At 41.6% G+C, this 27,584-nt stretch overlaps 2 protein-coding genes across 2 annotated transcripts; one reads left to right on the top strand and one right to left on the bottom strand.

Annotated features, from left to right (window-relative positions):
- Positions 1 to 257: 257 nt before the first annotated feature.
- LOC311019503 (calpain-5-like) lies at positions 258 to 26,737 on the bottom strand. The gene is made up of 13 exons (XM_084018955.1): positions 26,590 to 26,737; positions 22,408 to 22,567; positions 16,546 to 16,677; positions 8,672 to 8,880; positions 7,817 to 8,009; positions 7,523 to 7,716; positions 7,277 to 7,354; positions 6,284 to 6,479; positions 6,057 to 6,179; positions 4,851 to 5,047; positions 4,173 to 4,294; positions 2,843 to 2,979; positions 258 to 2,483 (listed from the first exon to the last, which is right to left on the bottom strand). Exons 2-13 carry the CDS (start codon positions 22,561 to 22,563, stop codon positions 2,307 to 2,309), a joined length of 1,914 nt encoding a protein of 637 aa, XP_083875081.1. The 5' UTR covers positions 22,564 to 22,567; positions 26,590 to 26,737; the 3' UTR covers positions 258 to 2,306.
- On the top strand, positions 9,928 to 13,328 carry LOC311019509 (olfactory marker protein-like). Its single transcript, XM_084018964.1, has 2 exons — positions 9,928 to 10,125; positions 12,239 to 13,328. Exons 1-2 carry the CDS (start codon positions 10,057 to 10,059, stop codon positions 12,668 to 12,670), a joined length of 501 nt encoding a protein of 166 aa, XP_083875090.1. The 5' UTR covers positions 9,928 to 10,056; the 3' UTR covers positions 12,671 to 13,328.
- Positions 26,738 to 27,584: the final 847 nt, after the last annotated feature.

Genomic DNA, 27,584 nt, shown 5'->3' with positions numbered 1-27,584 from the left:
TGAAAAATAGAATTTGGTTTTAATTTGGTATTTGATGCTATAAACACAGCCAGACCACTCAAGCTTATATTTTGGTACTTCCGCCGACGCAGTGTGAATTTACATATTAGCTAAATATTTAGTTTCACCAAGCACATTTAGAATTAACATATACATATTACATTCAATGTCTTCTATGTTGATCTGCCTTCTATGTTTTGTTTTGTGTTGCTCTATTTTTCTATTTAAAAGAAAAAGACTACAAGGCTCCCATTAAATGAAATTTACTGAGAAAACAAAGCAAATGTGGCATAGTTTTATGAGGCACGGCAGGTTTGTCTGCACCTCTCAACATATACAAATTGTGTACAGGAGACGAGAGATACACTGAGACAAGATATAAAAGAATATATAAAAAGACATGTGAATAGGATTCATACAAGATTCATACAATAAAATAGAATAAGACGTTAAACATTAGAATATAAATGACTAAGTAGTGGTTGATAGACAGAACATGATGGAGCTTAAACACTGACTATGTTAACATGTACACTAATATTCCACGATGATTCCGGACAAGACGTGATGTTATTCCAATATGATTCAGGCTTTAGGAGCATTCGTTGGCCATTCATACAAAGCAGAATATGCGTCTCAATTGGGATTTTTTTTGTCAGTTTGCGACACATGGAGTTAAGGCTGCTTCTGGCTTTTTCCCTTGTACGATTCCACGATTCATGCACAAGCACATGCACGGGTAATCTATTTTGACATGACGTAGGCTTTAATCAATAGGCCGTCCCACTCATTTTCGCTCAGTGTTCAACTCTGATCTCCCCCTGCTATTGAGCTGAATTATGACTGAAAATACTGTTGATGACTGTGTAGGACACAGATGCATTCTGGGTCGGGCTTGGGCTTCAGACTCGTGGTGTGAGTGGTACCGGAGTGGAACCAGACCGGCCCTTTTATAATAAAAATGCCCGCTCACATGCTCTGATGCAGGCCAAGTGATTACTAGAAATATGTGCAGACTTGTCAGTAAAGTTTCAGTCATGGTCTCTGTGTTTTTCTCTCTTGTGATAACTTTGAGACGGCGCTTCTTGAAAACAACATCAAGCCATGCGTGTGTCGTATTACGACGTGAGGACGTATGTACAAGAGGGAACTGTGCTCAGACCCGTTTTGGAGCAGTCTGAGTGCAGACCGGCAGGGGACAGGGGAGGGGGGGCAATCGTGCCGAGGCCCGGAACGGATCAAATGGCCCTGGTGTGAGTGTGCCTGAGTGGCAACTGTGATCTGTCCTGATCAACCAGCCGACGTGCCTCTTGTGCTCTGCTTGGTCAATGTGGAATACTAGTTGTTTGCAGAAATTGAGGTACTTTGTTAAGACTACCTGGGAGACTGGGCACGGCTCTAGTTAATGCCTGATGTTGATCGGCACATCTGTAGATTATTCTTTGTTTAGACACTAGGGTCAGGGTTGCTGTTCTACTTGTGTTTGGTTTTAAATTTGGTTAACTTAGTTAGTGAGGTTTTGTTCATGTACTTATTTTACTTTATGCACTGTATGTCATTAACAAACCAACTAGCTAACAGTTAACAAGGCTAGGGATCATTATGAAACACCTGGATAGCAACAGGTTTCTGGAAATGTCACAATGCTGTCCTTTTCCAGAAGGTGACTGAAGTTATGACAGAGGAACCTGTGTTCGCCACCGAAAACCTTCACAAGTCCTATCTTATTATTTCACTGTTAACTGAGTATGCACAGCTGCATGACAATGGAATATATATATATATATATATATATTAGCAGGTCACAAAATTCTGCTGCTGACAGTTTTGAAATGATAGTCTTTCCTTCACCGACCTCCAAAATCAGGACAGCAGTGTAATTATGCTAAATTACAATTCTCGGGAACGTGCACTCATTTACACACAGTAAACATGAGGAATGTCACATTCCTCATGTTAAGGCAGGTGATTTGAATGTGACGTGGCACAGTCGTACGAGCCCACCGTACAAAAAAAATGTTCTTGCATAAAGTCCATTAACTTTTTCGGAAAATAAGAAGAAACTACAATTCTCATGTCTTCATGATATTCGGATACAACCGATACAGGTGCTGTAAATCATTTTGTAAACAGACATTTATGGGCACAGCAAGAGACTCAGGGAGTAAACTAGGCGATCCGTACCGTACCCCGTTTGCCCCCAAACTATTTGTAATCTTCTATAAAGTAAACCTCTATTCGTGCCAAGTATTTACCTTTGTAGTAAACTGGCAGCTCTAGCTGACTGAAAGGTTTTGCGATGAGTCTTAGATGTTGATGAGCACTGTGTTGGTCATGATGGCCACAGTGAGGGTTCCCGGCAGGTCGTTGTCACGGCGATCGCCCTTGTCCCTTAGGTGGAGCGTCTGCTGGAAATCACCTTGCTCAGCCGGCAACGTCACCTGACCCATGAAGGAGTCCATCAATATGTTGTGGTTGTAAATCTGACAGACAAGGAGACGGGAGAATTGATTACATGGGACAACAACATTCCCAACATGTACACAATCTCAATGGTGGAATGTAACTAAGCAGTAGTGGTTACTTAAGTACAGTTTTGAGGTATGTGTACTCCCTGTCAGAGAGGACTGTCTAAAGGCAAGGTAAAGCAGTTATAATATTCTTCATATAGCTTAGAATTATAGTGATATTGATTTTTTTAGGTGTCTAAAATACATCCACAGATTTACATTGCTTTGCTGCTGTGCTGATACTGCTGTTTGTTTCTCCAAATTCCATTTACTGTAGGTAAAACACACACACACACACACACACACACACACACACACACACACACACACACCTCGATTCTGATTGGCTGGTTGGCTTTCTTCCTGTAGAAGAGCCCCTTGGTGTCGAAGTTGGGGCTGCGTGTGTTTTTATGGACTGGAGAGCGAACCTTCTCTCCTTCACAACGAATGATCACATAGGGGTCCGACACTGGAGGGAGAGAGAGAGAGAGAGAGAGAGAGAGAGAGAGAGAGAGAGAGAGAGAGAGAGAGAGAGAGACATACACACAGTTTCATAAACCTGATTATGTGCTTTTTTATGATATTTGATTCATTTTGTTTCATTAACAAGCTTCTTAGCTACCAAACTAGCTAACACAGAGCGGCGGCTAAAATAGTGAGAGTGAAAGACAAGGAAAGATTCAGGCACAGCTGGGTGTCACGTAATTTACTCAAGTACACTTGACAACTCAAGTACACTTGACAGTGTACAGTTTTGAGGTACTTTTATTTTACTTGATATTTCTATTTAATGCTACTTTAAGTCTATACTCCACTACATCTCTGGGAGTAATATTGTACTTTCTACACGGATTACATTCATTGATATTATACTAATAATTTATGGTACAGTTATTGGTAACGGAGCATTTCTACCTCTTGGTATTGCTCGTGAGATTTTGACTTTGAACGCATTGCAGAAATGAAAAAGTCCCGCCCCCTTCGTTCAGACCTCTGTTCAAAGCCACTCCCCCAGAACGCCAAACAAGGGCCCAAGGTCGGCAGAGTGCAATCAGGAAGTAAGCATTGACAGACAGGCAGGATATCCAATTATTTTCTCCAGCCCGACTGTTTTGATTGGACAGGGTTTTATCAGTCCTGCCACGGCCACAGATGACATTTTTGATTTTTATGTATTAATTTATTCATTGCTATTGGTATGTTAAGATGATTTAAACTCATATAACAGAAAGTGTTTTTGAATAGAATCACGTACTCAACCTTTAAGTAAACAATCTTAATACTTCCTCCACCACTGGGTGTCACTATACTTACTCTCTAACACTCCATATTATATCTTGGAAATGCTGTGTACATAGAGTCATAGATGAACACAGGCCCTGTCTGCTATCATGACTTGCTGCTATGCAAGAATTACAGTGCTGGTCACTGACATTATAAAGTTGCTACTGCCATCTACTGGCAAAAAGTGACATTGTGTTAGAGCTGCTTCAGCTGACAGCAGGTCAGTTTTAAAAGTGACACAAAGTATTTAAAACAATAACCAATAACGTTCTATTAGACCTAATTAAACTAATCTACTACTAATCTGTTCATGGTATGAAGTAAATATCCTGAAAAGTGTCTCTGTGTCATTGTTGACGACTCATGAATCACATCTACCTCCATCGGAGTCTTGTCCTGGGAGTCCATCAGCCTTCAGTATGTGGACCTGAGTGACTAGAGAGGGATAACCACACAACCCGGACCAGCAGGTCTGTGGAGGCTCATGTAGAGTCAACTCCCTACAGGACAGAGAGACAGGCAGACAGACGGGGAGAGAGAGAGAGAGAGAGAGAGAGAGAGAGAGAGAGAGAGAGAGAGAGAGAGAGAGAGAGACCATAAGAATACATTAATTCCATATAACACACAGTAGCTAATTACAGTCAGCTCTGCTCATGCCTGCCTCACAAGGTTTAAACTGTGACTGTAATATTATCTCATGATCCACACATCGAACTTTGATTGGTCAGTAGGTGGTGCTTTTACGCTGGTTGATCTCCTATTTCAAACATCACCTGCACCAGGGAACATTCGATTTGTTTTAGGTGTGCAGCAAAAGTAACATGGCGATCTAACCCGTTTACAAGTGAACCCCCGTAGAAGGACTGAAAACTCAGAGTGGCAACCCCACCCTTCCATTTTTTACTGGTTAGAAGGGTCAGTGAGCTTTAGGGTTGCTCTATTTCAGCATTTGTAATGTGACTTTTAATTTTCCAATTGCCATTTCACAATATCCGTTCGTTTTGTCCAATGTCCATTAAGGCTTCTGGAAAACACACCCTGCGTCTTCCTACTTACTTGCATTCGGACGGCACGTCAGTGAAGATGCGGAGCAGGAAGTCTCCCTCCAGGCCAGGGTCAAAGGTTGTAGGTATGATGACGTAGCGGCCCTCCATCAGCTCCATGCGTATGAACACAGACCTCGAGTTGATGTAGACGCTCCCACCAACCTTTTGCTGGGTGACATGCATACGGTAGGTCCTGTTTAACTCCACCTGAACACAGAGAGCACACAGACTTTAATAGAGAATTTGGCCAAACTAGTGTATTGAAACTGGCAGGGGCGTGTCTGGATGTGGCCTGCAGTGACCTGATTATCCTAAACTATGATTGGTCATCTGCCTGATCAGAAGAAGTTCTAACGACCAGTGAACCGTTACGTCACATAAACAGTCACGTCTGCTTGTAGTAAAGAGTGTCAATAGACGTTTTGCTGGTCATAAACACGGCTTTAATTCATAGAGATTTTTTAAACACCATGGTAGGTAAGATAATAATTACAGACCAAATTACAATTAGATGCACCATTTTTTCTGAATTCACCCTCTTCTCAACCAGCCTGGCCTCTCAAAATGATGTTCCAATACAACTGAATTGCAAATTGAGGGGAATGTATTTTGTCGTGGATTATGTTTGCTCTTGATGTATTATAAATTAGTTTCAAACAAGCCTGTGGACATCCAGTAGGGAGAAGGTCAGGCGTTGAATAAACACAGTGCTTTCATCCTTTTCATCGTTTATGTTTGGTTTCTATTCCAAGGTAATTTTAAGCCAAACCATGATCTTATTTACTAAATCTAACTGAAGCATGTTTTGCTTTGTTTGTTAACTGTTAACTGAGAGTGGGTTTTGTTGTATGGGAACGTCATTTTGCAGGAGAGGAGGTCGTCTCACCAGACACCACGTTTCTCATTCACGTGGAATAGAAGGAAAAGCAGTCCGACGGTCACGGTGACGTTATCTTCGCAAACAACACATAGCTTCCTGCTTTTAGCAGTTTGGCCTCAACAACTTCTCACAGAACATCGAATGAATTACTAATCATTTTGTGGGTTTTTGAGTGGAAGCCTCTCACCGTCTCCCTGCTGGCTAAAAATGATGTAATCTGATACGCTTCAACAGCCCTTCAATAAATCCAGCCTTCGTTATGTTTACTTTGAGAACTGGAGGGTTTTGAGATGACATGAAAACACACACACACACACGCACACACACTGAGCTGACCCTGTGTATGTCGAAACCAATGGCCAGGTTTTCTCCTCGTCCCTCCCTCAGCGTGGCTCTGCGGTCTTTCTGCTGCAGACAGATCAGGACCTCGTCCTCCGGCTTCTTCACATCAAAGACGTACTGAAACCCAGAAAAAAGACGTACAGACATATTAGAGTGTCCTCACTATTGCAGTCTTGCCCTACTCCAAATCCGACAACTTTTATGAGAGATGAAAACCACACCTGCGGGTTCTGGAGGAAGGAGTGCTTGTTGTTAATGCAGCCCCCGGCTCTGTTGAGAAGCGGGTCATCGTGGCGGCGCCAGGAGCCCCGGATCATGACCTCCTCCCAGGTCTTATGGAAACTCAGGTAGGATGTGTTGATGAGACGACACAGGATGAGGTCTGTGAAGTTAGCGATGAAGTCATCGAAGGTCATCCTGAAGGAAGGGAGGAAAATAATTTACTGTATGATCAGAGAGATTTATGATGAAAGAGAAAATATTCAAACAAAGAGAAGTGTGAATTCAGCGGTGTTCTATTAAATTAACCAATTAACCCTTGATAGATTGAAGAAATACAAAAGATGAGAATCAATCAACCTTTAATTTACCTCGCAAGGCCATTGGGGAGGAATCTTCATTTACAATAATGTCGAGAGATGTGTAACAATGCTTTCAAGCAAAACAGGAAACAGTGAAACAACAGTGTATTTTAAAGATGAAAAGCCTTTTCTGTGAGTGAGTACCAAGATGATGTGAGTTCACAGTTAAAAATAATGAGATCTAGGCTGGCAGCATCTGTATTAGAGCTTTATAGATACCCACACTGGTGGATCTAAAATCCACTTCAAAAGATAAAAGCCCACAATGTACAAAAAGTTGAAGCACCTGAACAGAAGTATTTTTTTTGTGTATTTAGGGTAACTTTAGGAAAAGTCATGAAAATTCAGGCTAAAAGAAGGATGCTCAAACTCAAGCGAATAATTTACGCATGAGATTCTCCTCCTGTCGCCACTGAATCAGAGATGGAGAGATAATGTAGCGGTCTGTTGTCACCAAGAGCTCTACGATAGAACCTCACATTAGTAAAGAGAACCAAACTATGTGTAGAAACCACAGACCGTCTATGGTACAAGGTCACTGCCGTATTTATGCCTATACTACTGTATTTTAAGGAAGGAGTCACAAAGCTCCACATGTCAGTTAAAAGGGAGCAGCGTTGAAATAAAACTCACCAGAACTCTCCATCATCCTGCACCGTGACACCAATCCTCTCCCTCTCACTCTTACTGACCTTCTTCCACTCTTCAGAGCTGCAAACAGGCAGAAAAACAGGTCTGTACACTTCCTCTGGTAATCAAACGTGGAGAACAGATGTGAAATGTAAATGTAATCATGCAAACACCAAACACGATCGTATGAGAAGATACAAAAAATGTCTTGATTGGCACATGATTTATAATGTGTGTGAGTCTCCTCACCTGTCGCTCCAGGCCCCGTTCCACTCTCTCTCCCCCCAGGGGTTTCTCATGCGGATCATGGTGAGTTTGTCGGACTTGAAGTAGGCCAGCAGCCCGTGACCCAGCCTCACTCTGCGGACGTCTGTCACCGCGTAGGCATGGCCCTTCACCAGGCCACAGTCCAGCCTGGCCTCCATATCCGCTGCAGTGGTTGCCTGCAAAAACATGGCAAGTGGTGGCACCGGTTCAGTCGGTCTGTAACCCATTCCTAATCAAGTCATGTAACCGTTGAGCCGCCATGCGTCCTCTCCTCACCCGGATGGAGCAGCTGATGAGGCCTCCTCTGTCATGAACTTTCAGGACTCTCTCGAACAGCTCGTTGCGTTTCTCTTCGTCGTCTGTGAAGCCGTTCTCCATCAAGTCCATCGGCTCCGACACGCCGCCGGTGAAATCAACGAGAGCGTCGGCCGTGTTTCCCCCATCAAGCGCCTCATAGCATCCGCACATCCTAGAAAACACACACAAACAAGCGTCTACACTCAAACGTAGGCTTTTTAATCATTACGGAATCTGTACTTACTTTGTAAGCGGAGAGAGGTTTTTTATAATGCTACATATAAACTTCTTGTACAACAGCTAACAGTTAACCTTGATATGCAGCCAATTTGACTGGTTCTGTATGATTATAGTATAGAATTACATAAAAATGCTGTTCTTTGATAAAAAAAAAGTATAGGGCGACTTCTAGCTCACCCGGTAGAGCATGAACCCATTTATGCCGAGTCCAGGTTCCAACTTTGACTCAGGTCATAGGTCAACTACATGCATTTCGGCAAGAAATAATCCAATCAGACAACTCAAAATGCTTCTATGTGCCACGCCAATGTAGGGCAACACTGTAGAGAAAATTATGACATGAATAAGCCTTTTGGATCACATCCCTGGTCATATTGTGCACCTATTTAACAATGTATGCCAACATCGAAAACCACCAGTCTACACACAGCATTATATTTATGATATTTTACATTGCATTCTGCATGATTCCTATTCCATCTTTTTCATTTTAATACATTTTATATAAAGCTGTTTGATAACAATATCAAGCTCCGCTATAATTGTTATGCATATGAGAAATAAAGACTTGAAAACACACAGTGGAAGTCTTACTTGGCGTAGGCCTTCTCCACCAGCGCACTCCAGAACTCGTTGCTGTCGTTGGAGTGGCAGTACACCAGCTCTCCGTTCACCGTGGGCAGACGGTCATCAATCACCACGTCCACCCACTCACCAAACCGCCAGAACCGGAAGTGGAAGATCCCAGCGTAGGACTCCTGTTTTTCTTCATCCCACTCCTGGTCCTTCCAGTCAGGGATCACCTGGGGTAAGAATAGACCATCATCTTGTCAAAGCTCAGGTTTTATTCTGAAATATAACCAAGCACTGATTTTCTATCCTAAACAAAACAAATCTAAACTATACTACACTATACCAGGGTCCACAGTTCATAGAAAAGATCAAACAAGAGGAAGAAACACAGTGTGCTGTTCTGTTTGGTTTGAGTATATTGGTTGTGACAAAGTGCCACCTGTGGGCTGGAGTTTAGTAGACAATTTGTTAGTTAATGAGGTTTAGAGGTCTTTGTATCACTACATGTGATAATCATCAGTACACTAACAGGCATACATAACTGTGTTGAATCCCACACACACACCCATCAAGCACACACACACACCCATCAAGCACACACACACACCCATCAAGCGCGCACACACACACACACACACACACACACACACACACACACACACACACACACACACACACACACACACACACCAAACCAACAATAACCCTCAGTGAAATGACTGATGTAAATAAATAACTGCTCCATTGAGCCACGACCAGTCGAGCTCCCAGAAGGCCTCAGGAAACTCCCAGAGTTCCCTCTCGTACGTCATCAGTGCCTCCTGTTGCCTAGCACCCTCACACATCACCCACCTCCATAACGCCTTAAAAAAGCGTACAGAGTGTTTTCATTTGATATTCAGACATTTCAAACCTCATCCTTGTTAGACCAATAGTACTCCTGGTGTCAATAATGTTCCTCCGTGATAGTGCAAATGCCCATACTATAAACACATCAATAAAAACCATACATATGTGAGGATATTTCACAACAGCTTGGTGCAGAAATCAGCCTTTATAGGATTGAAAGCTTAGCAGAGCTGACTACTGATTATTCTGACCGGTGCTGTTTTCGCATTGATCCCCTCTCCCAATGCTCTCTCATGTTATGTGGCTAATCAATGTGTCCGGACCAAACTACCCTGTGGGCAAGAGGGGGGTTGGGGGGGGGGAGTGAGAAACTGCCACTCTGTGATGGAAATAGTTGGAGAGGGGAGGGGAGACAGAGAAGGCACACAAGCCTATGAGAAGAGAGAGAGTGAGAGTGAGAGTGAAAGCTCCACCAGAGCTCCATCTATCACAGCATCCACCCAGACAAGCCAGACTTGCCCTCTCCTTAACCCAGGATTAAAACCTTGAAGTTGGACATGGACAAAGCCAAAGCCCCCTCCAATGAAATAGTGCTGGCGTTTAAAGAAGATACTGCTCTGACAGAGGTGAGGGACTCACTTTGAAATGACAACTTCTCACCTCGTCTGTTATCACTGCTATGTAGCTCCAAAGTCTTGCTAGAAAATATGATTGAATGCTGACTATATGTTAAATATAGATATGCTTAAGAAATGCTTTATACATGGAGAAAAGGACACAACAAAAGAAATTAGAAATGTACTGTATAGCTTAGATTGTTGGCTGAGTTTGGCAAAGTTTACTTTCTGGAGATTCATGCAACTTTTCATTGGAAGGTCTTCATAACATCTGCTCTAAAATATGTCCTGTTTCCTTTGGTGTGCCTGGTGCTTTGAATGTGTAGGTGATCAATAGTGATCAATAGGTCTACTGATCAGAAGAGTTAAATCGCTGAATGAAGCCTGGCACTCTGCCTCACTATTTTTGTCTGATGTAACCGACCGTCAGTGGAGGTCAACGGCTCCTGGGCTTATTAGAGCTCAGAGCAACAACAATTGGTCGATTAATCAATCAGTGCATCCAAAGAAAGCTCATCAGCAATTCTTTTGATAATTCATTAATCATGAGGTAATTTTCCAAGAAAAACGGCTGCTGGTTGAAGCTTCTCAAATGTGAGGATTTGCTGCTTTGCTGTCTTTGTAGTTCTTTGAATATTTGGTGTTTTTGGACTGTTGGGCGAACAAAGCCAGGCGTTTGATGACGTCACCTTGTGGTTGTTAGGATAATGTGATGGTCACTTCCACTGTTGTAGACCAAAGGACTAATCGATTTATCACAAAAAGGGTCAGCACTAGTGTGTTTAATTACATTGTGCATTCTGTTTATGCCAAAGTGCTGTTAATGTTATGATTCATCAACACTGACAACATTTGATTTTTTAATTTTTATGTACCATTATTGTTGATGTTTGTGTTCTTAGGGATTTCACATGGTTTTAATTAATGAAGCACAGTGGATGTTTGCACCATTAACACCGAGAGTTTCCTTCCCGTCATGCTTGGGTTACTTTTAGCCCTCATTAAGACACTGGAAGTGTGAAGCTGGCAAAACACTGGATGAGTTATCCAAACAGCCCGTTCCTTTTAATGCTGAATCTTTTAGTCTATTACTTGATGAAGCACTCAAAAGAAAATTGTCAACTCTTTTGATAATACATGAGTTTTAATAGCAATGTATTCCAATATATTACCTTTTTAGAAACTACAAATGCAGTAGTCAGCATCTGTTTTCTAACAACATTTCACTTTAGTAATTTTTCTTGCATCTTTGTTTTGACCAACTTCCTGCCAATCCTGCTGTCTCTACACATGACCACCCCAGAAAACATTCAGCACATCCAGTGGACTGAAGAAGTAATAGTAATTGTCCCCACATACACTGATATGAACACATTGTTTTGCCATCAATCAATAATTAGAATTTTTAGAAATACTAGCAAACGTATTAAAACAGAAATACTCCATTTACACATTAAATTCTCAACTCAACTTTATTTATATAGCGCTTCAAAACAACTGTAATTGAAAACAAAGGGCTGTACAGAGACATAAAACAATTAAAGCACTAAAATAAATAAAATAGACAGTAAAACAGGTGTTTCTTTGTTTTTAAAAGCATTTTTTTAAATGATTAAATTATGTTGTGACTGATTATGTCTCTAGAATTTGACCTTTCAAATTCAAGAGAGAGGAAATGATTCAGGAAGATAAACTCCAGCTCTCTGACACAGAGGAAACAAGAAGAACCTGAAGCTTGGGACAAGTTCCTTAGGGCATGACTGATTCGGACTACAAAAGTATGGTTGCCTCCCCTCTCTTAAAAGACCTAAAAATAAAAAGAGACAGAGCTTCCAAAACACATTTCTTGGTTTGTAATTATGATGTGTTGTCTGTATATTCTTTAAAATATGCTTTACGGATCTAGATTTAACTTCTATGTTTAGAACATTTACTTCCAGCATAAATTCCTTTCGCAGTCTGAATCTGAAGCCTCCTGTAAGTGGTCTGTCCACAGGAATAAATACGGAATATAAGGTGGATCAGCACATCTGACATCACACGTCCTCTCTTTTCCAAAACTCTTTCTTCTAAATGTCCTTTTATCGACCTCTTCCTGTGTGTTCTTTCACTTCCTCTGCAGATGATGCGTCTCCGCGTGTCGTCTCTGCAGCGCTCAGGGCAGAAGCGCCAGGATGGCGAGCGTCTGCTTCTCCCCCATGAGGCTGTGTATCGGCTGGACTTCCCCACCCAGGAGCTGAACTTCTCCCGCTGGTACTTCTCCCTCGCTGCCCACGGCCGTGTCACCATCACTGGTATTTCCCAACACTGGACCCCTGACCTCACTAACCTGATGACCCGTCAGCTACTAGAACCAATCGGAACGTTTTGGCGAAACGCCGATGACCCGGAGGATTCACCGCTGAAATGGCTGGAGGCAGACATGCAGGAGTTCGGCGAAAGAATTGCCGAGCTGGCCAAGGTCAGGAAGGTCATGTACTTCCTGTTTGCTTTCAAGGATGCTGCAGAAGCTGCAAACCTCAGCTGCTCGGTGGAGTTCACACCAGACAAATGACTCTTCATTATTTGTTAGTAGAATCCTTTTAGTACTGAAAAACCACTGCAATTTTGTATTAACCTTTGACCTTCAACCCAACATCCCACTAGACCTGCGTGAAAAATTGGAATCTCTTCAAATCAAAGAAATACATCATTTTAATATTCACCCTCAGTCTCATTGTTGAACCTGTAAACATTGTGTTCCCTGGTGCTACTTAACAGATCAATGTATCATCAGCATAAATCTTCAATTCAAACATTTGTTTAAATTTTTTTAAATTAAATTGACAGTTAAACTTAAGCATTCATTTAAAAAAATTGTAAAAAAAAAAATACTAAACGATAATGATGAACCATAATAAATAACTGAAGTCTTAGAGATTTTATAACTCCAAACCTTTGAATACATATGTTATTAGGCTACAAACTAAACCTTCATTAAAACACCCCTTGAGTGATCAGCTGAATGTTGTGATGTGCTGTTGAGTTGTTAACTGTCCTTGTTGTTGTATTTTGTTTCTGAAGTCTTTCACAGCCCACGGGAGAGGGAGTTACAGTAGATACAGAACACAGTAACAGTGAATGGAATATCAAATATTCACATTGCATGACTGTCAGCCTGAAACAAACATAGATCAATGGAGTGGCATCTATTAAAAATCGACTGAAAGCTGTTTGTGGGCTCTTATTGGTGCCGGATATCATCAGTGTTAATGGACAGAGGGAGGGAGGTCTGTACAGGACAAGAGGAGAGGAGACTAGGGAAGGAGGAAACAAGAGGAGAGGAGACTAGGGAAGGAGGAAACATGAGGAGAGGAGAATAGGTGGGTAGAAATTACAGGATAGGAGACTAGGAAAAGAGGAAACAAGATGAGAGGAGATCAGGAAGGGAAGAAACAAGGAGAGAAGACTAAGTACGGACTAAACAAGAGGAGATGAGACTAGGAAGGGAGGAAACAAGAGGAGAGGAGATCAGGAAGGGAAGAAACAAGGAGAGAAGACTAAGTACGGACTAAACAAGAGGAGATGAGACTAGGAAGGGAGGAAACAAGAGGAGAGGAGATCAGGAAGGGAAGAAACAAGGAGAGAAGACTAAGTACGGACTAAACAAGAGGAGAAGGGACTAGGAAGGGAGGAAAAGAGGGGTTATCTCTTGTCAACAAATTGTCAACTTGATGATATCCTATAGTCAAAGGTTATACACTCATCAGACATATAGAGTAAATCAAATGAAGTTAATTGTATTACTTTGCAGGTCAGAGGAGTAGCAACACTTGTAACAAAGACACCGTCACTGCCTTTAAAAGCAGAGGGGACAGCCAGGGAGCTCTCTAATAAGAAACACAGAAACACCCCAAACTGGATGGAGCTTCGGTCTTTAGTTGACAGATAATATTTTCCAAACGACTTCCCATTTTAAACTCGAAACTGCGAGTAATCAATTACTGCTAGATATTGATTAATTTTGAAAAATTTCCGTCATGTGACTAAAATAACTGCTGACCATTAGCTTTGATTGTCATAAAACGCAGCATTTCTCTTTGTTCTTTTCCGTCTCCCTATGTGTCAGTTGGATAGGACTCAAAGTCAATAGCGGGGAAAATGCCAGCATGCTGTTTTTACAGTATTTGGTCAAAACGTTCAATAGTTCCCATTTCCCCAGTCAAACTTTCCACTTTACTGGAGCCAAATAATGGCAGAAACATGTTTTACACACATTTTAACTGTGCCAAGTCTTGGCAGCCATCTCCGGTTCTGAAAATGTAATCCATGCTGAAGTGCCTTAAACTTGTATTCTCTCTGCTGGCCATCAGGGGGCGACTCTTCTAGTTTCAAAGTCAAAAGTCCAAACTGCATGGAAGTCAATAAGAAAATGACTAATTCTACAGGGCGGTGACTTTCGTGTCTCTTCACCCTGGAAATGTTGTCAGAATAGTTGTGGAACTGGCTGCGTAGCGTTTGTTTTTGGACCACTGATGGGTGTCAAGACAACTGGCTGCTCCACTGAGGCAACGACACCTAAAACGGGCTTCAGTTTCCCTTCAGCTGATGGAAAACTGAGCACTGCAGAGGACCTCCGAGACCAATGGAGAAAAAACTCAGGAAGCACACAATGCACACAGAACAATGACTCAACATGTTTATAATGTGCAGTGTAATGGTTGTATTATGTAGCCAAAACCCAGAGACTTAACAGTCTCTCGAGTGTTTTACACAATGTTTCAATGGCAGTAAACGGTGGTTAAAACAGGTAGGCTGAGCACTAATATCAACAAGCATGTTTCATTGTATGTTAGATGGAGGGGGAAACTGAGAACACTGCAGAACAGCATTTGTCGGAGGACCCAGGTCTATGGCACACACACATATCCCAGATTATTATTACTTGTTTAAATGTGGTATGAACCGTGCATTAGTGACTACCTTAATAGCCACTATAGCTCAACATGTACAATTGTTTGCCCAATTATTTGTAAAAAAATAAATAAATGCATGAGCCATCTAAAATCAGGTGGATTACACAAAGGCCCACAGTACACACAAACACGCTGCCACAAATCTGGCACCCATATACTTGTACACATGCCCACACCCATCACACACACACACACACACACACAGCAAACGCATGCACGCGCACACACACACACACACACACACACACACACACACACACACACACACACACACACACACACACACACACACACACACACACACACACACAGCAAACGCATGCACGCACGTACGCACACGCCCATCAAGCACACAGACAGACACACACACACACACACACACACACAGACACACCCATCAAGCAAACACACACACACAGACACACCCATCAAGCAAACACACACACACACACACACACACAGAAAACGCATGAACGCACGTACGCACACGCCCATCAAGCACGCACACGCCCATCAAGCACACACACACATCAAGCACACACACACACACACACACACCCATCAAGTGCACACACACACACCCATCAAGCACACACGGACACACACACACATACCCATCACGCACACACACACCCATCAAGCGCACACACACACATACACACCCATCACGCACACACACACACACACACACACACACACCCATCAAGCACACACGAACACACACACACATACCCATCACGCACACACACACCCATCAAGCGCACACACACACATACACACCCATCACGCACACACACACACACACACACGCACACACATCAAGCACACACACACACAAACACACACACACCCATCACGCGCACACACACCCATCAAGTACACACACACACACCCATCAAGCGCACACACACCCATCAAGCACACAGACACACACACACACACACACACACACACACACACACACACACACACACACACACACACACACACACACACACACACACACACACACACACACACACACACACCCATCAAGCACACACACACACACACACACACACACACACCCATCAAGCACACACACACACACACACACACACACCCATCAAGCACACACACACACACTCTCTCTAAGTGATGTGCTGTACGTAGAATGTCATGAATTATTAGTAGATCCATTAGGATGCTGTATCTTAGGAGCTCGTTGTTTTATTGAGTTATTTTGTTGTTTGTTATATAGAAATTGTGGAAAGCAGCAGTGTGCACGACTCTAAGTCTTCTATATCTATACCTATCAAATCAATCATATGTCGGGTGTCCAGGTCATAATCCGCACTTCTAGCTTGCGAATGCTGGGTTTTTGTTTCCATTGTTGTCTGATTTGTATAATATTCTGTGACTTTGCGTGTGTTCGGGATCTTGTGACGGACCCTAATTTAACTATGTAGATACTGCCTCTGTGTCTTTGTCTCACCTTCTGCCATAGTGCCTCTCTGGAGGCCAGACTGGAGCAGGCGGCTACAAACCAGCAGTTCCCCAGCTGGCCTTGGTGCAGGTCATGGGCACTGATGCCGTCCACAAACAGATGGGGGTTGCTGGATAACTCCTAGAAGGATAAAGATGATTGACAAATCAGGTTAACTCTTTTCTTCTTCTTTCAAATAAATTGTATATTCTTTTTCCCCGACTTCCCTACGGAAAATCCTGTAAATGGATTGAGAATCGGCGTGTCCATTGAATGGTTTTGCTAACATAGATCAAAAAAATATTTCTAGGTTACAAAGAATCCAACACACACTTCAGCTGCATTTAGAAATAACTGCAAAAAAAAAGTAATAACACAATTAATAACTAAACTAATGACTGAACAATGCATTCTTTTTCAATTTCACACAAAGTTCAGTTGATAAGTGGAGTTTTAAAACTACTTTCCCCTAGATAGAAACAGTTGATCAAGGGGGTTCAAATCCTCAACCAGTCCAGCAACCAGCGCTAGAAACAAGTGCTCATTGGCAGCTGCCTGTTGTGGATGAATGTTAGGCAGGGCGTTAGCCTGAGATCTGGGTCAACCCTCATGAAGGTAAATACAGGGTAAACATCAGATTAACAGAAACCACTTCAGAATATTCAAAGCAAAACCACCCACAGAGCATATGGGACGCAGACTATCAGGACAGCAGCCCAATGACAGGGCTGGGATTCGGCCGTGGCACACACCCAGCTAGACCACGAACCATGTGGAGGCAGACATACATAAAGCTCACTTACTAACACGCTAGATCTCAACAAATGTACCATGTTAATAAGTGAGCAGAGGTGAAAGACGGATGGAGTTATCTGGGAACGCTGTGTGCTCAGATTTAGAGTTCACTATATCACACACACACACACACACACAGCCACACACTATACACACATAGCATAGCACACACACTATACACACATAGCATAAATAGCCTGGGTGGTTCTCCTCTCCACATTCTACATTGATCCTCCTTCCTTAAAAATACACAAAACATGCAATTTGACTTGTTCTTACAGTACGAAACCCCCACTGAATAAACTAGAAACATGTGCGTTCTCCTACGATTGTCCAGCAACACATAACAATTGTGTATCACATAGTACATAACATCATCCAGAGGTGCTTGGTGGGATTTAATTCAGCTGTATTCACTTTGAATAGCAAGATGCGCGTCGGCTGGTTTACTGAAGCTGAATGATCCCAAAACAAACAATTTTGTAGAGATTTTATTGATTACAAAAACAGGAGAATCAATGCTGATAGGCTTCACAGTGTCATGCAAATTATATTTTTATTTTGTGGGATGTATACGAATAACAGTGCATTACTTTAAGTAGGCATCCCTAGGTATCTAATGCTAGTAGAGCAGCTTGGATAGGTTCATGTTTTCAAGTCCATGTTAATACAATATATAGCACCCTATGATTTACATGATGTGTAAAACTGACAGAATCACAGAATTTAATAATAATTAAAATGTTTAAATAATAAAAATAACATTTTCCCTACATTATAAGTGTTTCACAGCACCACATTGAAATGAACAGAAGAAATTATGCTGCTATGTTTTGGTTTTATTTTCCGTCTAGCTGCTACTTTTTGGAGCTTCCCTACAAAATCAGAGGGAAACGTGTTCGTCTCAGCACTCGAGCTGAGAGGCTCAACAAATCAATGGTATTTTTTCCGATATTATTAGTACAAAGGTCCCTCCTTGTGTTGCTATCCCACCACTTTCCCTCAGCGAGGAAAAAAAATGCACTAAAAAGGACCTTTGAAATGACTCTCTCATGATCATCCTAATGGATTCATGAATCACTGAATTAGCTTGAGAAAGAGTTCAGCTCACAGCAAGAATAGACAGGAGGAACAATCACTGACACACAAACTGGTTAAGTGTGTGTCAGTATTGTTTTAAGAGCCTTCTCCAGCACTTCTGCCATCTTTCCACTATTAACTTCAACCGCCGTCCTTTCTTCTTTTCCATTCAGTCATTACTCTCAGGACTCTACCATCCTGCCTCCACAACTCAGTGTTGTGCAACATGTAACATGTTGCTTCACCCGAATGGCACTAATCTTTCAGGGCTTTACCAAAATGCACATGGCTTTAACGATCCACAGGCATTTTGTTTTCATGCTGCATTCTTGCACTCAAGGGAACAAAGTCACTGTTTTTCACGAAGCCACACATTCAGTGCATGGCCATTGTCATCTGCAATTTGTAGTTTGTGTCAGACATACTGATGGATCGGTCTGATTCATGAACTGGCAGGATAATTGTAGCTGGGCAAAGTGAAAGAGCAGCTCTTGAAGAAATTGCTGTGCCCAGTAACACTCCATTTACACTTAGCCACTTCAGGTATCTGATAAACGGATATGAAAACGGCTAAGTGTAAATGCAACCAAGACATCTGATGAGAGGCACTCTGTTAGAAAAGGTGTGGATTTGCTCTGAGACAGAGACAGTGTCAGTCACGGCGTGTCACACTACGCTCTTCACATGCATCGTGTCTTTTCACAGGAAGTTGGGTTTAAGCAACAAAACCACTTAGTCAGGTTTCGGTAAAGAGTGTGGTTGACGTTAACTTTACAGACAAACAGCTCACATGAATAGTGAATGACAAATAACTAACATGACTATCGACACAATTGTTACAAAAAACGCAAATGTTACGACTGATGTGATCAAATGCCATGTTTAGTTTTAAGCCCAAGTTATGCTTCCGCGTCGACACAACGCAAGGTGGCTTGCGGACCGCTTACGTCCTTGCGGACCCCCCTTACGTCCAAGGCAAGGGCCTGACGTGCACCTCCCAAAAATCCTAGACGCGCGTCGAGGCGACGCAACGCCAACGCAACACCAACGCAGCGGCATTGGCTGTGATTGGTCCGCTAACTACATCCGCTGGAGACCGCTATCCGGTTTCCACTCATAAACACAGCCATTTAAACTTTTAAAAGGCTACTTTTATTGTTTTCACCTCGTTTTATTGTTTGCACCTTGTCGCTTTTGCACAAAGAAATAAAACACCAAGTTCTGAAAAATTGTGGATGTTTAAAGCCGGAAAGTAAACAAATAGGCTAAAAAGAGACTAACGACGATATACGCCCAGAGTCTCGGTCGGTCGGTCAGTCTTTACAAAAAACATAGCGCCCTTTACCGGTGTGGCATTGAATTGCATTTCGACACGTAAACCCAACGCAGAACCATCACGGTCTCCAAGCAACTGCGTGGCCGTTGCGTGATCACTACGCGGAAGCATAATCAGGGCTTTAGTTTTGCAAGGGTCATGAACAGCAGTCCCTCTCATCGTTAACACAGCAGGTGGGTGCATCAAAAAGACACGCCAACATGCTAAATGAGTGTCATGTCAAACCCCAAGGAGCACTGACCCAACAATTATTCCATGCCTTGGCAGGGAGAATGGGTTCTATTGCACAGGTTAAGAGAACTGCAAGGCAGACTTGAAATGGTCGACTTTGTTTAGGAGCTGAGCGGGACGAAGTGTGAAAACACCATTAAAGCAACAATCTGAGCCTGTCAGCAGCAAACACAAGCACTTGGTGGACATACATCTGTTAGTGACACTGATCCAGAAGGTTTCCTCAGAGATAAGAAGTCAAACTTCAGGGTGAAATGATAAGAATGTTTCCTCTCTCTTCACTGCCTGCACAAAATCAATAATATTGATCAGTTAGAGTGCTTTAAGTTTCCTGTTTGATTATTTACCAGCTAAGATCATCAACAGTAAAGGCATATTATATTATATTTTTTATACTGTATATACTGGAAGATTACTGGAAAATAGTTCAAACAAATGGTTGGAAAAAGACTTGCAACTTGGGATTAATTCCAAAGAGAAACTGCACACATAATAAACATAATTTAATTAGTGGCACATGACCAGGATATTTTGACTTTTATGTCCTTTAATATTTTAATCTAACAAACAGTATACTGAACGCAGGAGAAAGGCAGAACTGTGTACACTTTAATATCTATATTCTCTATCTATATAGGTTTATTTGTTAACATGATTAGGCATATTTTCGTTATATAATGCAGCCCTAGTATAAATATATTTGTGTGAACTCTGAAAAATTGCCTTTTTGGGTATGAAGACAACAAGTTTGACAAGGACAGGAGTCCTAAGGAATGTAAACAGACCTCTGTAGCGCCTCGTCTCCAGGCTACATGGGCTGCTTTTGTTTGTTTTAAACAATTTCACATGATCACTTACTGCTATGTGACATTGAATTACATTTGATTTTGGACTGAAATGCTACTTCTAGATCCCTAAGTGAAAGACTTCAGAGACAACTAGACTTTAATTGCGATAGACAACCTGTGTTGGAGGATTTGAGGAAGTATTTGAGGAAATCAACCACTTTGGATGCAGATATTATTGACTAATATCCTTTTGTTCCGGCAGTGATTTTTTTTTCTACAACACGATTTATTCTTACAATTCCAGTGTTTGTTCCAGTCAAAGAACACTGAATCAAAACACTTTCGTCATCTGTGCTGGACTATATTTCATATTATATTTCAGTCCCACAATCCCTCTAGTCCTATTCAACACAGAGAATAACTGAAGTAAGAAACACATTCAGTTTGCCTTTGCTGAGTCACTGGACAGACATGTTTTCTGCCGACCAAATATTTACTCAAACACACCATGTACAATTGTACACACACACACACACACACACACACACACACACACACACACACACACACACACACACACACACACACACACACACACACACACACACACACACACACACACACACACACACACACACACACACACACACACACACAAGCATTCCTGGGGGTCGGGGTGGTATTTCAGTGGGGTAAAATAAATTCCTCTCCCTATTGAGCAACATCCCTTATCTCTATATGCATGCTCTCCATTGTTCTTGTCTCGTGACCATCGTCCCCCTGACCCACCTACTGCCTCTCGTCTCTGTTTCTTGTCTCTCTATCGCCGCTTAGGCACAGATTTACAAGAAAAGAAAACAGGAACATTGGGTTTTATCACCACATTGATTCACACTGCAAGGTTGAATCCAAAGAGACAGAACATGAGAAGAATGGATATTGTTAGGAAGCTAGCATGCTCATTCTAATGTAAAACCTACAACCGTCTCAATGGTAGCAGTACACGAGCCGGCCGCCGCTCTGACCATCCTGCTACGATGATTTGAATAGGAATGTCTTTCCGACTCCTACTTTGTTTCTATGGTTGGATCAAGCTCATTACACCACAGACCCGGCAAGTAAACAGTGAGTGCTGGGCTCCGAGTGTTACGGGATAGACAGGCGGGACATAACTTTGGGAGGGATTTGATTTGATGGTTGAACAAATTAACGGTAGCTCACAACCGTCTCCAGCTCTGTGCCGCTAAAAGCTGCGCATTGATTGATGGTTGGATGGATGTCATGATATAACTGGTTGAAATTGGTTGGTAGCTGATGTAAGCATGCATCATATTTTGTTTCCTAGGAAGAAAAAAAGATTTGATTTTGATGTAAACAAATAAGGTAAAATAGGTGAATAGGTGAATATGAGCAGGGATGTGATCAAAAAGATAATTCAAGATTTTTTTTCAAGATTTTTATTTCAGCTCGATTTTAATCTTGGGTTCCTGTATTTTTACAGGAACCCAAGATTAAGATTAAGATTACCCCCTCCCCCGTCTCCGCAATTTATTTATTTTTTACCTGCAATGGCCCTAATTTCGTCATAGAAACATGTGGAAATATTGTTTTCTATTTAACAAGCCATGTCTTTGTTCTCACCTTTGGCCTTTTCCAGGTGACTCTGCCGATGCGGTTGCTCTGGTAGAACAGAGATTGGTCGGATGTGGGGAACAGAGGGTCTTCAAACAGACGACCATTCTGCTGGCACTGCCTCCTCAGCGCAGAGAAAGACTGGCCCTCGTATGGAACCAACATCCCTCTGCATAGACAGAATTTGACACATTTATTGACAATATTTCTAGGAATAAACATCAAAATGTTCCTCTTGTATATTTGCAAATATAATATAAATTATGCAATACGGCAAAAGTAGAAACAAAGGCAGTGCCGAGACTAAAACAGTGTTTGTTATTTTGGAAGAGAAGAAACATTGGACATTCTTGAAGCTGCTCAGACAAATCAGGCTTCAAGGCCAGAAACTCTGCATACTTTGCTTCAAAGGCACATTGTGGTGTGGCTAAAGATTAGCGACAAGGATATCCTTCTCTTATAAAAGCATATAAACTCACACACACGTACACGGCATAAACTGTCCCACCGGTCATGTGACAGGATGACAAACAGAAACTCTGACTGTGATGTTTGACTACAGATCACCACAAAGCAAACACATGATGAGAGTTTCATGCAGCATCATTAACATCTGATCTGGTGAAGCAACTTCCTGTCTGCCAAATAAATGGAAGACAATGAAAGAAAGAGGATGTGTGTATTCGCCTGAAGTTACATTTTTAAAGCATGCTGGTTTCATTATTGTTTAGTTTGCTACTTAAATCAGTGTTCATTAAATGTTCAGCATACATTAAAAGCTGCATTTCAGGCTACAACAATATTGACGATGCACCAACATGCACCTCTACTCGAACATTACAAGCCAGTCTCACGGCAGTTTGTGAAATAGTGACAAACTGAAATATATCAGTTTCTTGTACACAAACTGTTTGTAGAACACTGAGCATTGACTTCACATTAGCTTTGTTCAACTTAATCATACATATTTTAGACCCAACCACATTGTTTACTGTTTATGGTTTTCAATAAAGACAAGTCAAAGTCTCTAAGTCTAAGTCTAAGGTGTCTATGCTCAAAGAAAATAAACCAATTTCACTATTAAAGCTTGTGACTTTTACCTTGTTAGGGAGATTCTCCTCGCACTCGCAGATTAATTAAGGCCTCAACTGCAACATGTGTTTTAAAACCCCTCTCCGTTTTCCAACAGTGATACTGTGTTATCTCGCTCAGCAGGAGTCACATAAAGCCGTTGGCTCCTTCCATTAACGTCCATCACTAATGAAAAGACAAGACTGTTTCCTCTTGATGAAGACAGCAATGGTTTGAATTCTGTATGAACTAACCTGAAGCTTCATCTCGGCACATAGTCTCGACTTAGTTCTGCCAGCGGTGGTGGAATGTATGTACATTTACTCAAGTACTGTACCTACGTACAAATTCAAGGTCCTTTATTTGAGTATTTCCATTTTATGCAACTATGCTTCTACTCCCCTACACAAAGACCCCCTTCCTGTCCAGGTAAACCCTCATACATCCAGATGTGTTCATGTTGAATGGAATGGTAAATGGACCTGCATTTCTAGAGCTTTTCTAGTCTTTTCGACTACTCGAGATGCTTTACACTACATTCAGTCTTCATTCACACACATGCATACACATTCATACTCTGATGGCAGAGGAGCCGCCTGCACATCAGGAGCTTATCTCCTTCACACACATTCACACACGGATGGCACAGCCTTCAGGGGCAATTCGGGGTTCAGTATCTTGCCCAAGGACACTTTGGCATGCAGACAGGAGGAGCCAGGATTGAAACGTTTGAGATATACATGGTTCTCAACAATGCTACAAAAAATAAGATGATGATCTTATAGAATACGATGCATTGATGTAGATTAAACTAGTCATACAGCATGTAAAGGAGTTAAAACATGCAACACACACATTAATGCAGCAGTAATATTAATCCAGAAACATATAACAGTAAAACACTGACAAGGAACTTTTTAACTGTAAGTCCTTTAATTATATTAAGCTGATAATAAATACTTTTTTTAATATAAAGAATGCAGGATTTTTACTTTTTTTTCCTATTTTTACGTTTTGCTATTTTACTTGCTACTTTTTCCTTAAGATCTGAATACTTCGCCCTCCACTGACTTCTAGGATGTGGGTTACCATGGAGACTGTTCATGGGATGCATCATGCCAGTCAGTAATTATATCAGTGTCAATTAAAGGCACTAAGTACAGAGAGGACACTGAGCAGAGCAGACAAAACAACGGATTATATTATCTGCTTGGCAGTCTCTTTCAATGATACTCTTTTCCTTTGTGATGCTAAAAATATTTAAAAATATATACTTTAAAAAATAAACAACAATTATTTGTCTTTCATAAAAGAAGTCCTGATTATGATGAATAATCCAGAGACATCACAGTGTTGAAGAAAGAAAGCAAATACAAGAAAAATATCTCAAAACCTGAACAAATAAAACAAATGATCTGCAGTAAAAAAAGTAAAACACAACAACTACGTATCTTTGTAATGAGAGGGTATTTACCCTTTAACACTGGGAAAGTCCTGTGGGTTTAAGAAATCGTAAAACAGGCATCTACTGAAGACTATAATAGGGAGGATAATACCATTTCTGGTCAAATTTTAAAAATGTAAGTATGTGTGTAGAAAGTGGGTTGAGAAAAGCCACAGGAACATTTGACGGTTGCTAGAAATAAAGAGGGAGTGTTTGAATGTATGCAAAGTTGGTGACAGATAATGAAGCTGCATGATTATAAAACATGGTTTGTTAAAACGTTGTGAGCTGCTTAGAAGAAACTGAGTTGACCTTCTGCTTCTGCAGACAACCAGCATGACTGGGACATGACTCACCATCGGATGGGGGAGGGGGGCAATATCTTTTCCTGTGTTTGTGTTTGTGTGTAACTGCATTGAATCATATGATTAAAATGCAGTTTAACCTGTGAAAATGATTGACACAAATAAAGGAATAGTGCAGATTGTTTGAAGTGGGGTTGTTTCAGGTACTCATCCACAGTCGGTGTGCTATCTACGGTAGATTGTGGTCAACAGGTCCCCAGTTATGAGAAACAAACAGGAGTAGAAGCAGCGAAGCAAAGCAATGTGGAGCTGTGGACGGGGGCAGCAGAAAAAACTTTTTTTAGACCCCTAAAAGAAAAGCCCACCATAGAAATAGAACAGCAGTAGAACGAACACTGAACTGTTTATTTGGTTCTATTTTGAGGATGTAACCTTGGTCTCGGGATGTTGTGACATTTCAACAGATCGATTAACGCTGAAAACAATCACTAGATGCTGGCCGTAGCACTGAAAACCCACGACTACTCAACACTGAGCAGTTTATGGAGCTGTGTGGGGGGAGAAACCGTGTCAGTAGTAAAGAACACCGCCTACAAGAAGTCACCTGTTCACATCAATCTGATTTCAAACAGCTGCAGCACTAGCAGATTTACTTCAGACCTGATTGTATGATACCTTTCTAATGCTCAGACTTTAAATGCCCCAGGGAGCTCACTTTTGATTAATGTGGCATGTTTACAGTGAAGTTGATTATTGAGCAAGAAGGAGGATAAAGAGCCAAACATGGGTGTGGTTTCATGTGGGCATGCCACCACGAGATATGGGACAACTGAAGACAAGGCCATAATTATTGATGCAATAGTGTTTAAATCACTTGAATATTGCAGCCAGCTGGTAAAAGTGGGGCTCAAGCACTGTACTGGAGTACAATTCTGTGGTACTTGTTCTTGCATTTGAGCATTTCCATTTTCTGCTACATTTATTCTGTAACTCTGCAGATTTTATGTTTGGTACTTTTAAGGGCATGTTGATGCCAGTGCAGTACTTTTACTGGTAAGAAAGTATTCACTACTTATTGAAGTAAAATAGCTGAAATAATTCCTCCAGCACTGTGCAGGATTCAAAAACATCATTTTATTCTGAAGGTTCTTACTGCCGGAAATGTATTTGTTTGCTAGTAATTTGAGCTTGAAAGATGGCGAGATTTTTTTTTTTCATATATCAATCTTGAATGAAGAAAGCGGAAAGTGCGATGTTTCAAAGTCGACGAGACAGGCTTTAGAACAGTTGTGAGTGAGGTTTCCCAGCAGACCCCAGATGACTAAAAGCCACTTCAGTGCTAGTTAGCTTCAACTAAATATCACACTTTACCTGGAGGAACGTGCGGTGAAACGTCAGCTGGCTCGTTGCTCTCTCCTCTTCTATCTGGTGTTTTTTTATTCCCTCTCTCTGTCTTCAGGTCGGTGATGTCCACAGAGCTGTTCAGCAGTTTACAACCGTCAAGTAAAAAACAAAAACACACACAGGAGGAGCTCTTCCCTCAACTGGAGGCTGGAGCCAGACTCCGTGATGCCTTCACGTGCGGCACGGACAAATTGGAACCACTCATTATTGTATTGACCACCGGTGGTGGAAGTAGTATTCATATATCTTTAAAAGTAGCGATACGGTGTAGAAGCAAGTAAAAGTCTGTTCAAAAGAAAGCTACACTGCAGAGAATCAAACAACATGTATATAAAATACAGCATATAAGCTTTTAACTGTAGACCCAGATATAAAAGGGCCCCGTTGACATGTCGGCATGTTGGGGTTGCTTCATCAAGTAAAGTTGGAAAGTTCCCCTCAATGCTTTTGTAATACAACACTGACCTCTGGTGGCGGATCTAGTAATTAAAGGAATAACTGTTGGGGCTCCACATTCACATTGTGCGAGTAGGGCCACACAATGAAAATTGAATACAATTTAAAACGCGTAATTTGGTTGAATTGATAAAATCCGGCGTTCACCACACAGAAAGAGAAAAAAAACACGTTGTCGAGAGTCTCTACAACACACACACACACACACACACACACACACACACACACACACACACAGAAACTGATTCACAGCTGAAAGTGAAACTTTAATAGCGGCCAGTGGATCCACAGATGCGCTGACTTTAGACTCATGGGCGTCGCTAGACACTTTTTACTGGGGCACGTGCCCCAGTATTGATCTGCCGTGCCCCAGTAAAATCTCCCATTCGAGTTAACAAGCTACTATATTTGGCAGTGGATTAATTTATATTGATAATAACGGTAAAAGAATGGATTTTCTTTTTCATCCACAATCTCAAACCAACGCAGTTTAACCCAAAATACAA

Source organism: Eutrigla gurnardus (genome assembly GCF_963514095.1).
Source record: "Eutrigla gurnardus genome assembly, chromosome: 10".
Taxonomy (NCBI): Eukaryota; Metazoa; Chordata; class Actinopteri; order Perciformes; family Triglidae; genus Eutrigla; species Eutrigla gurnardus.
This window is presented reverse-complemented; position numbering and strand designations above follow the sequence as displayed.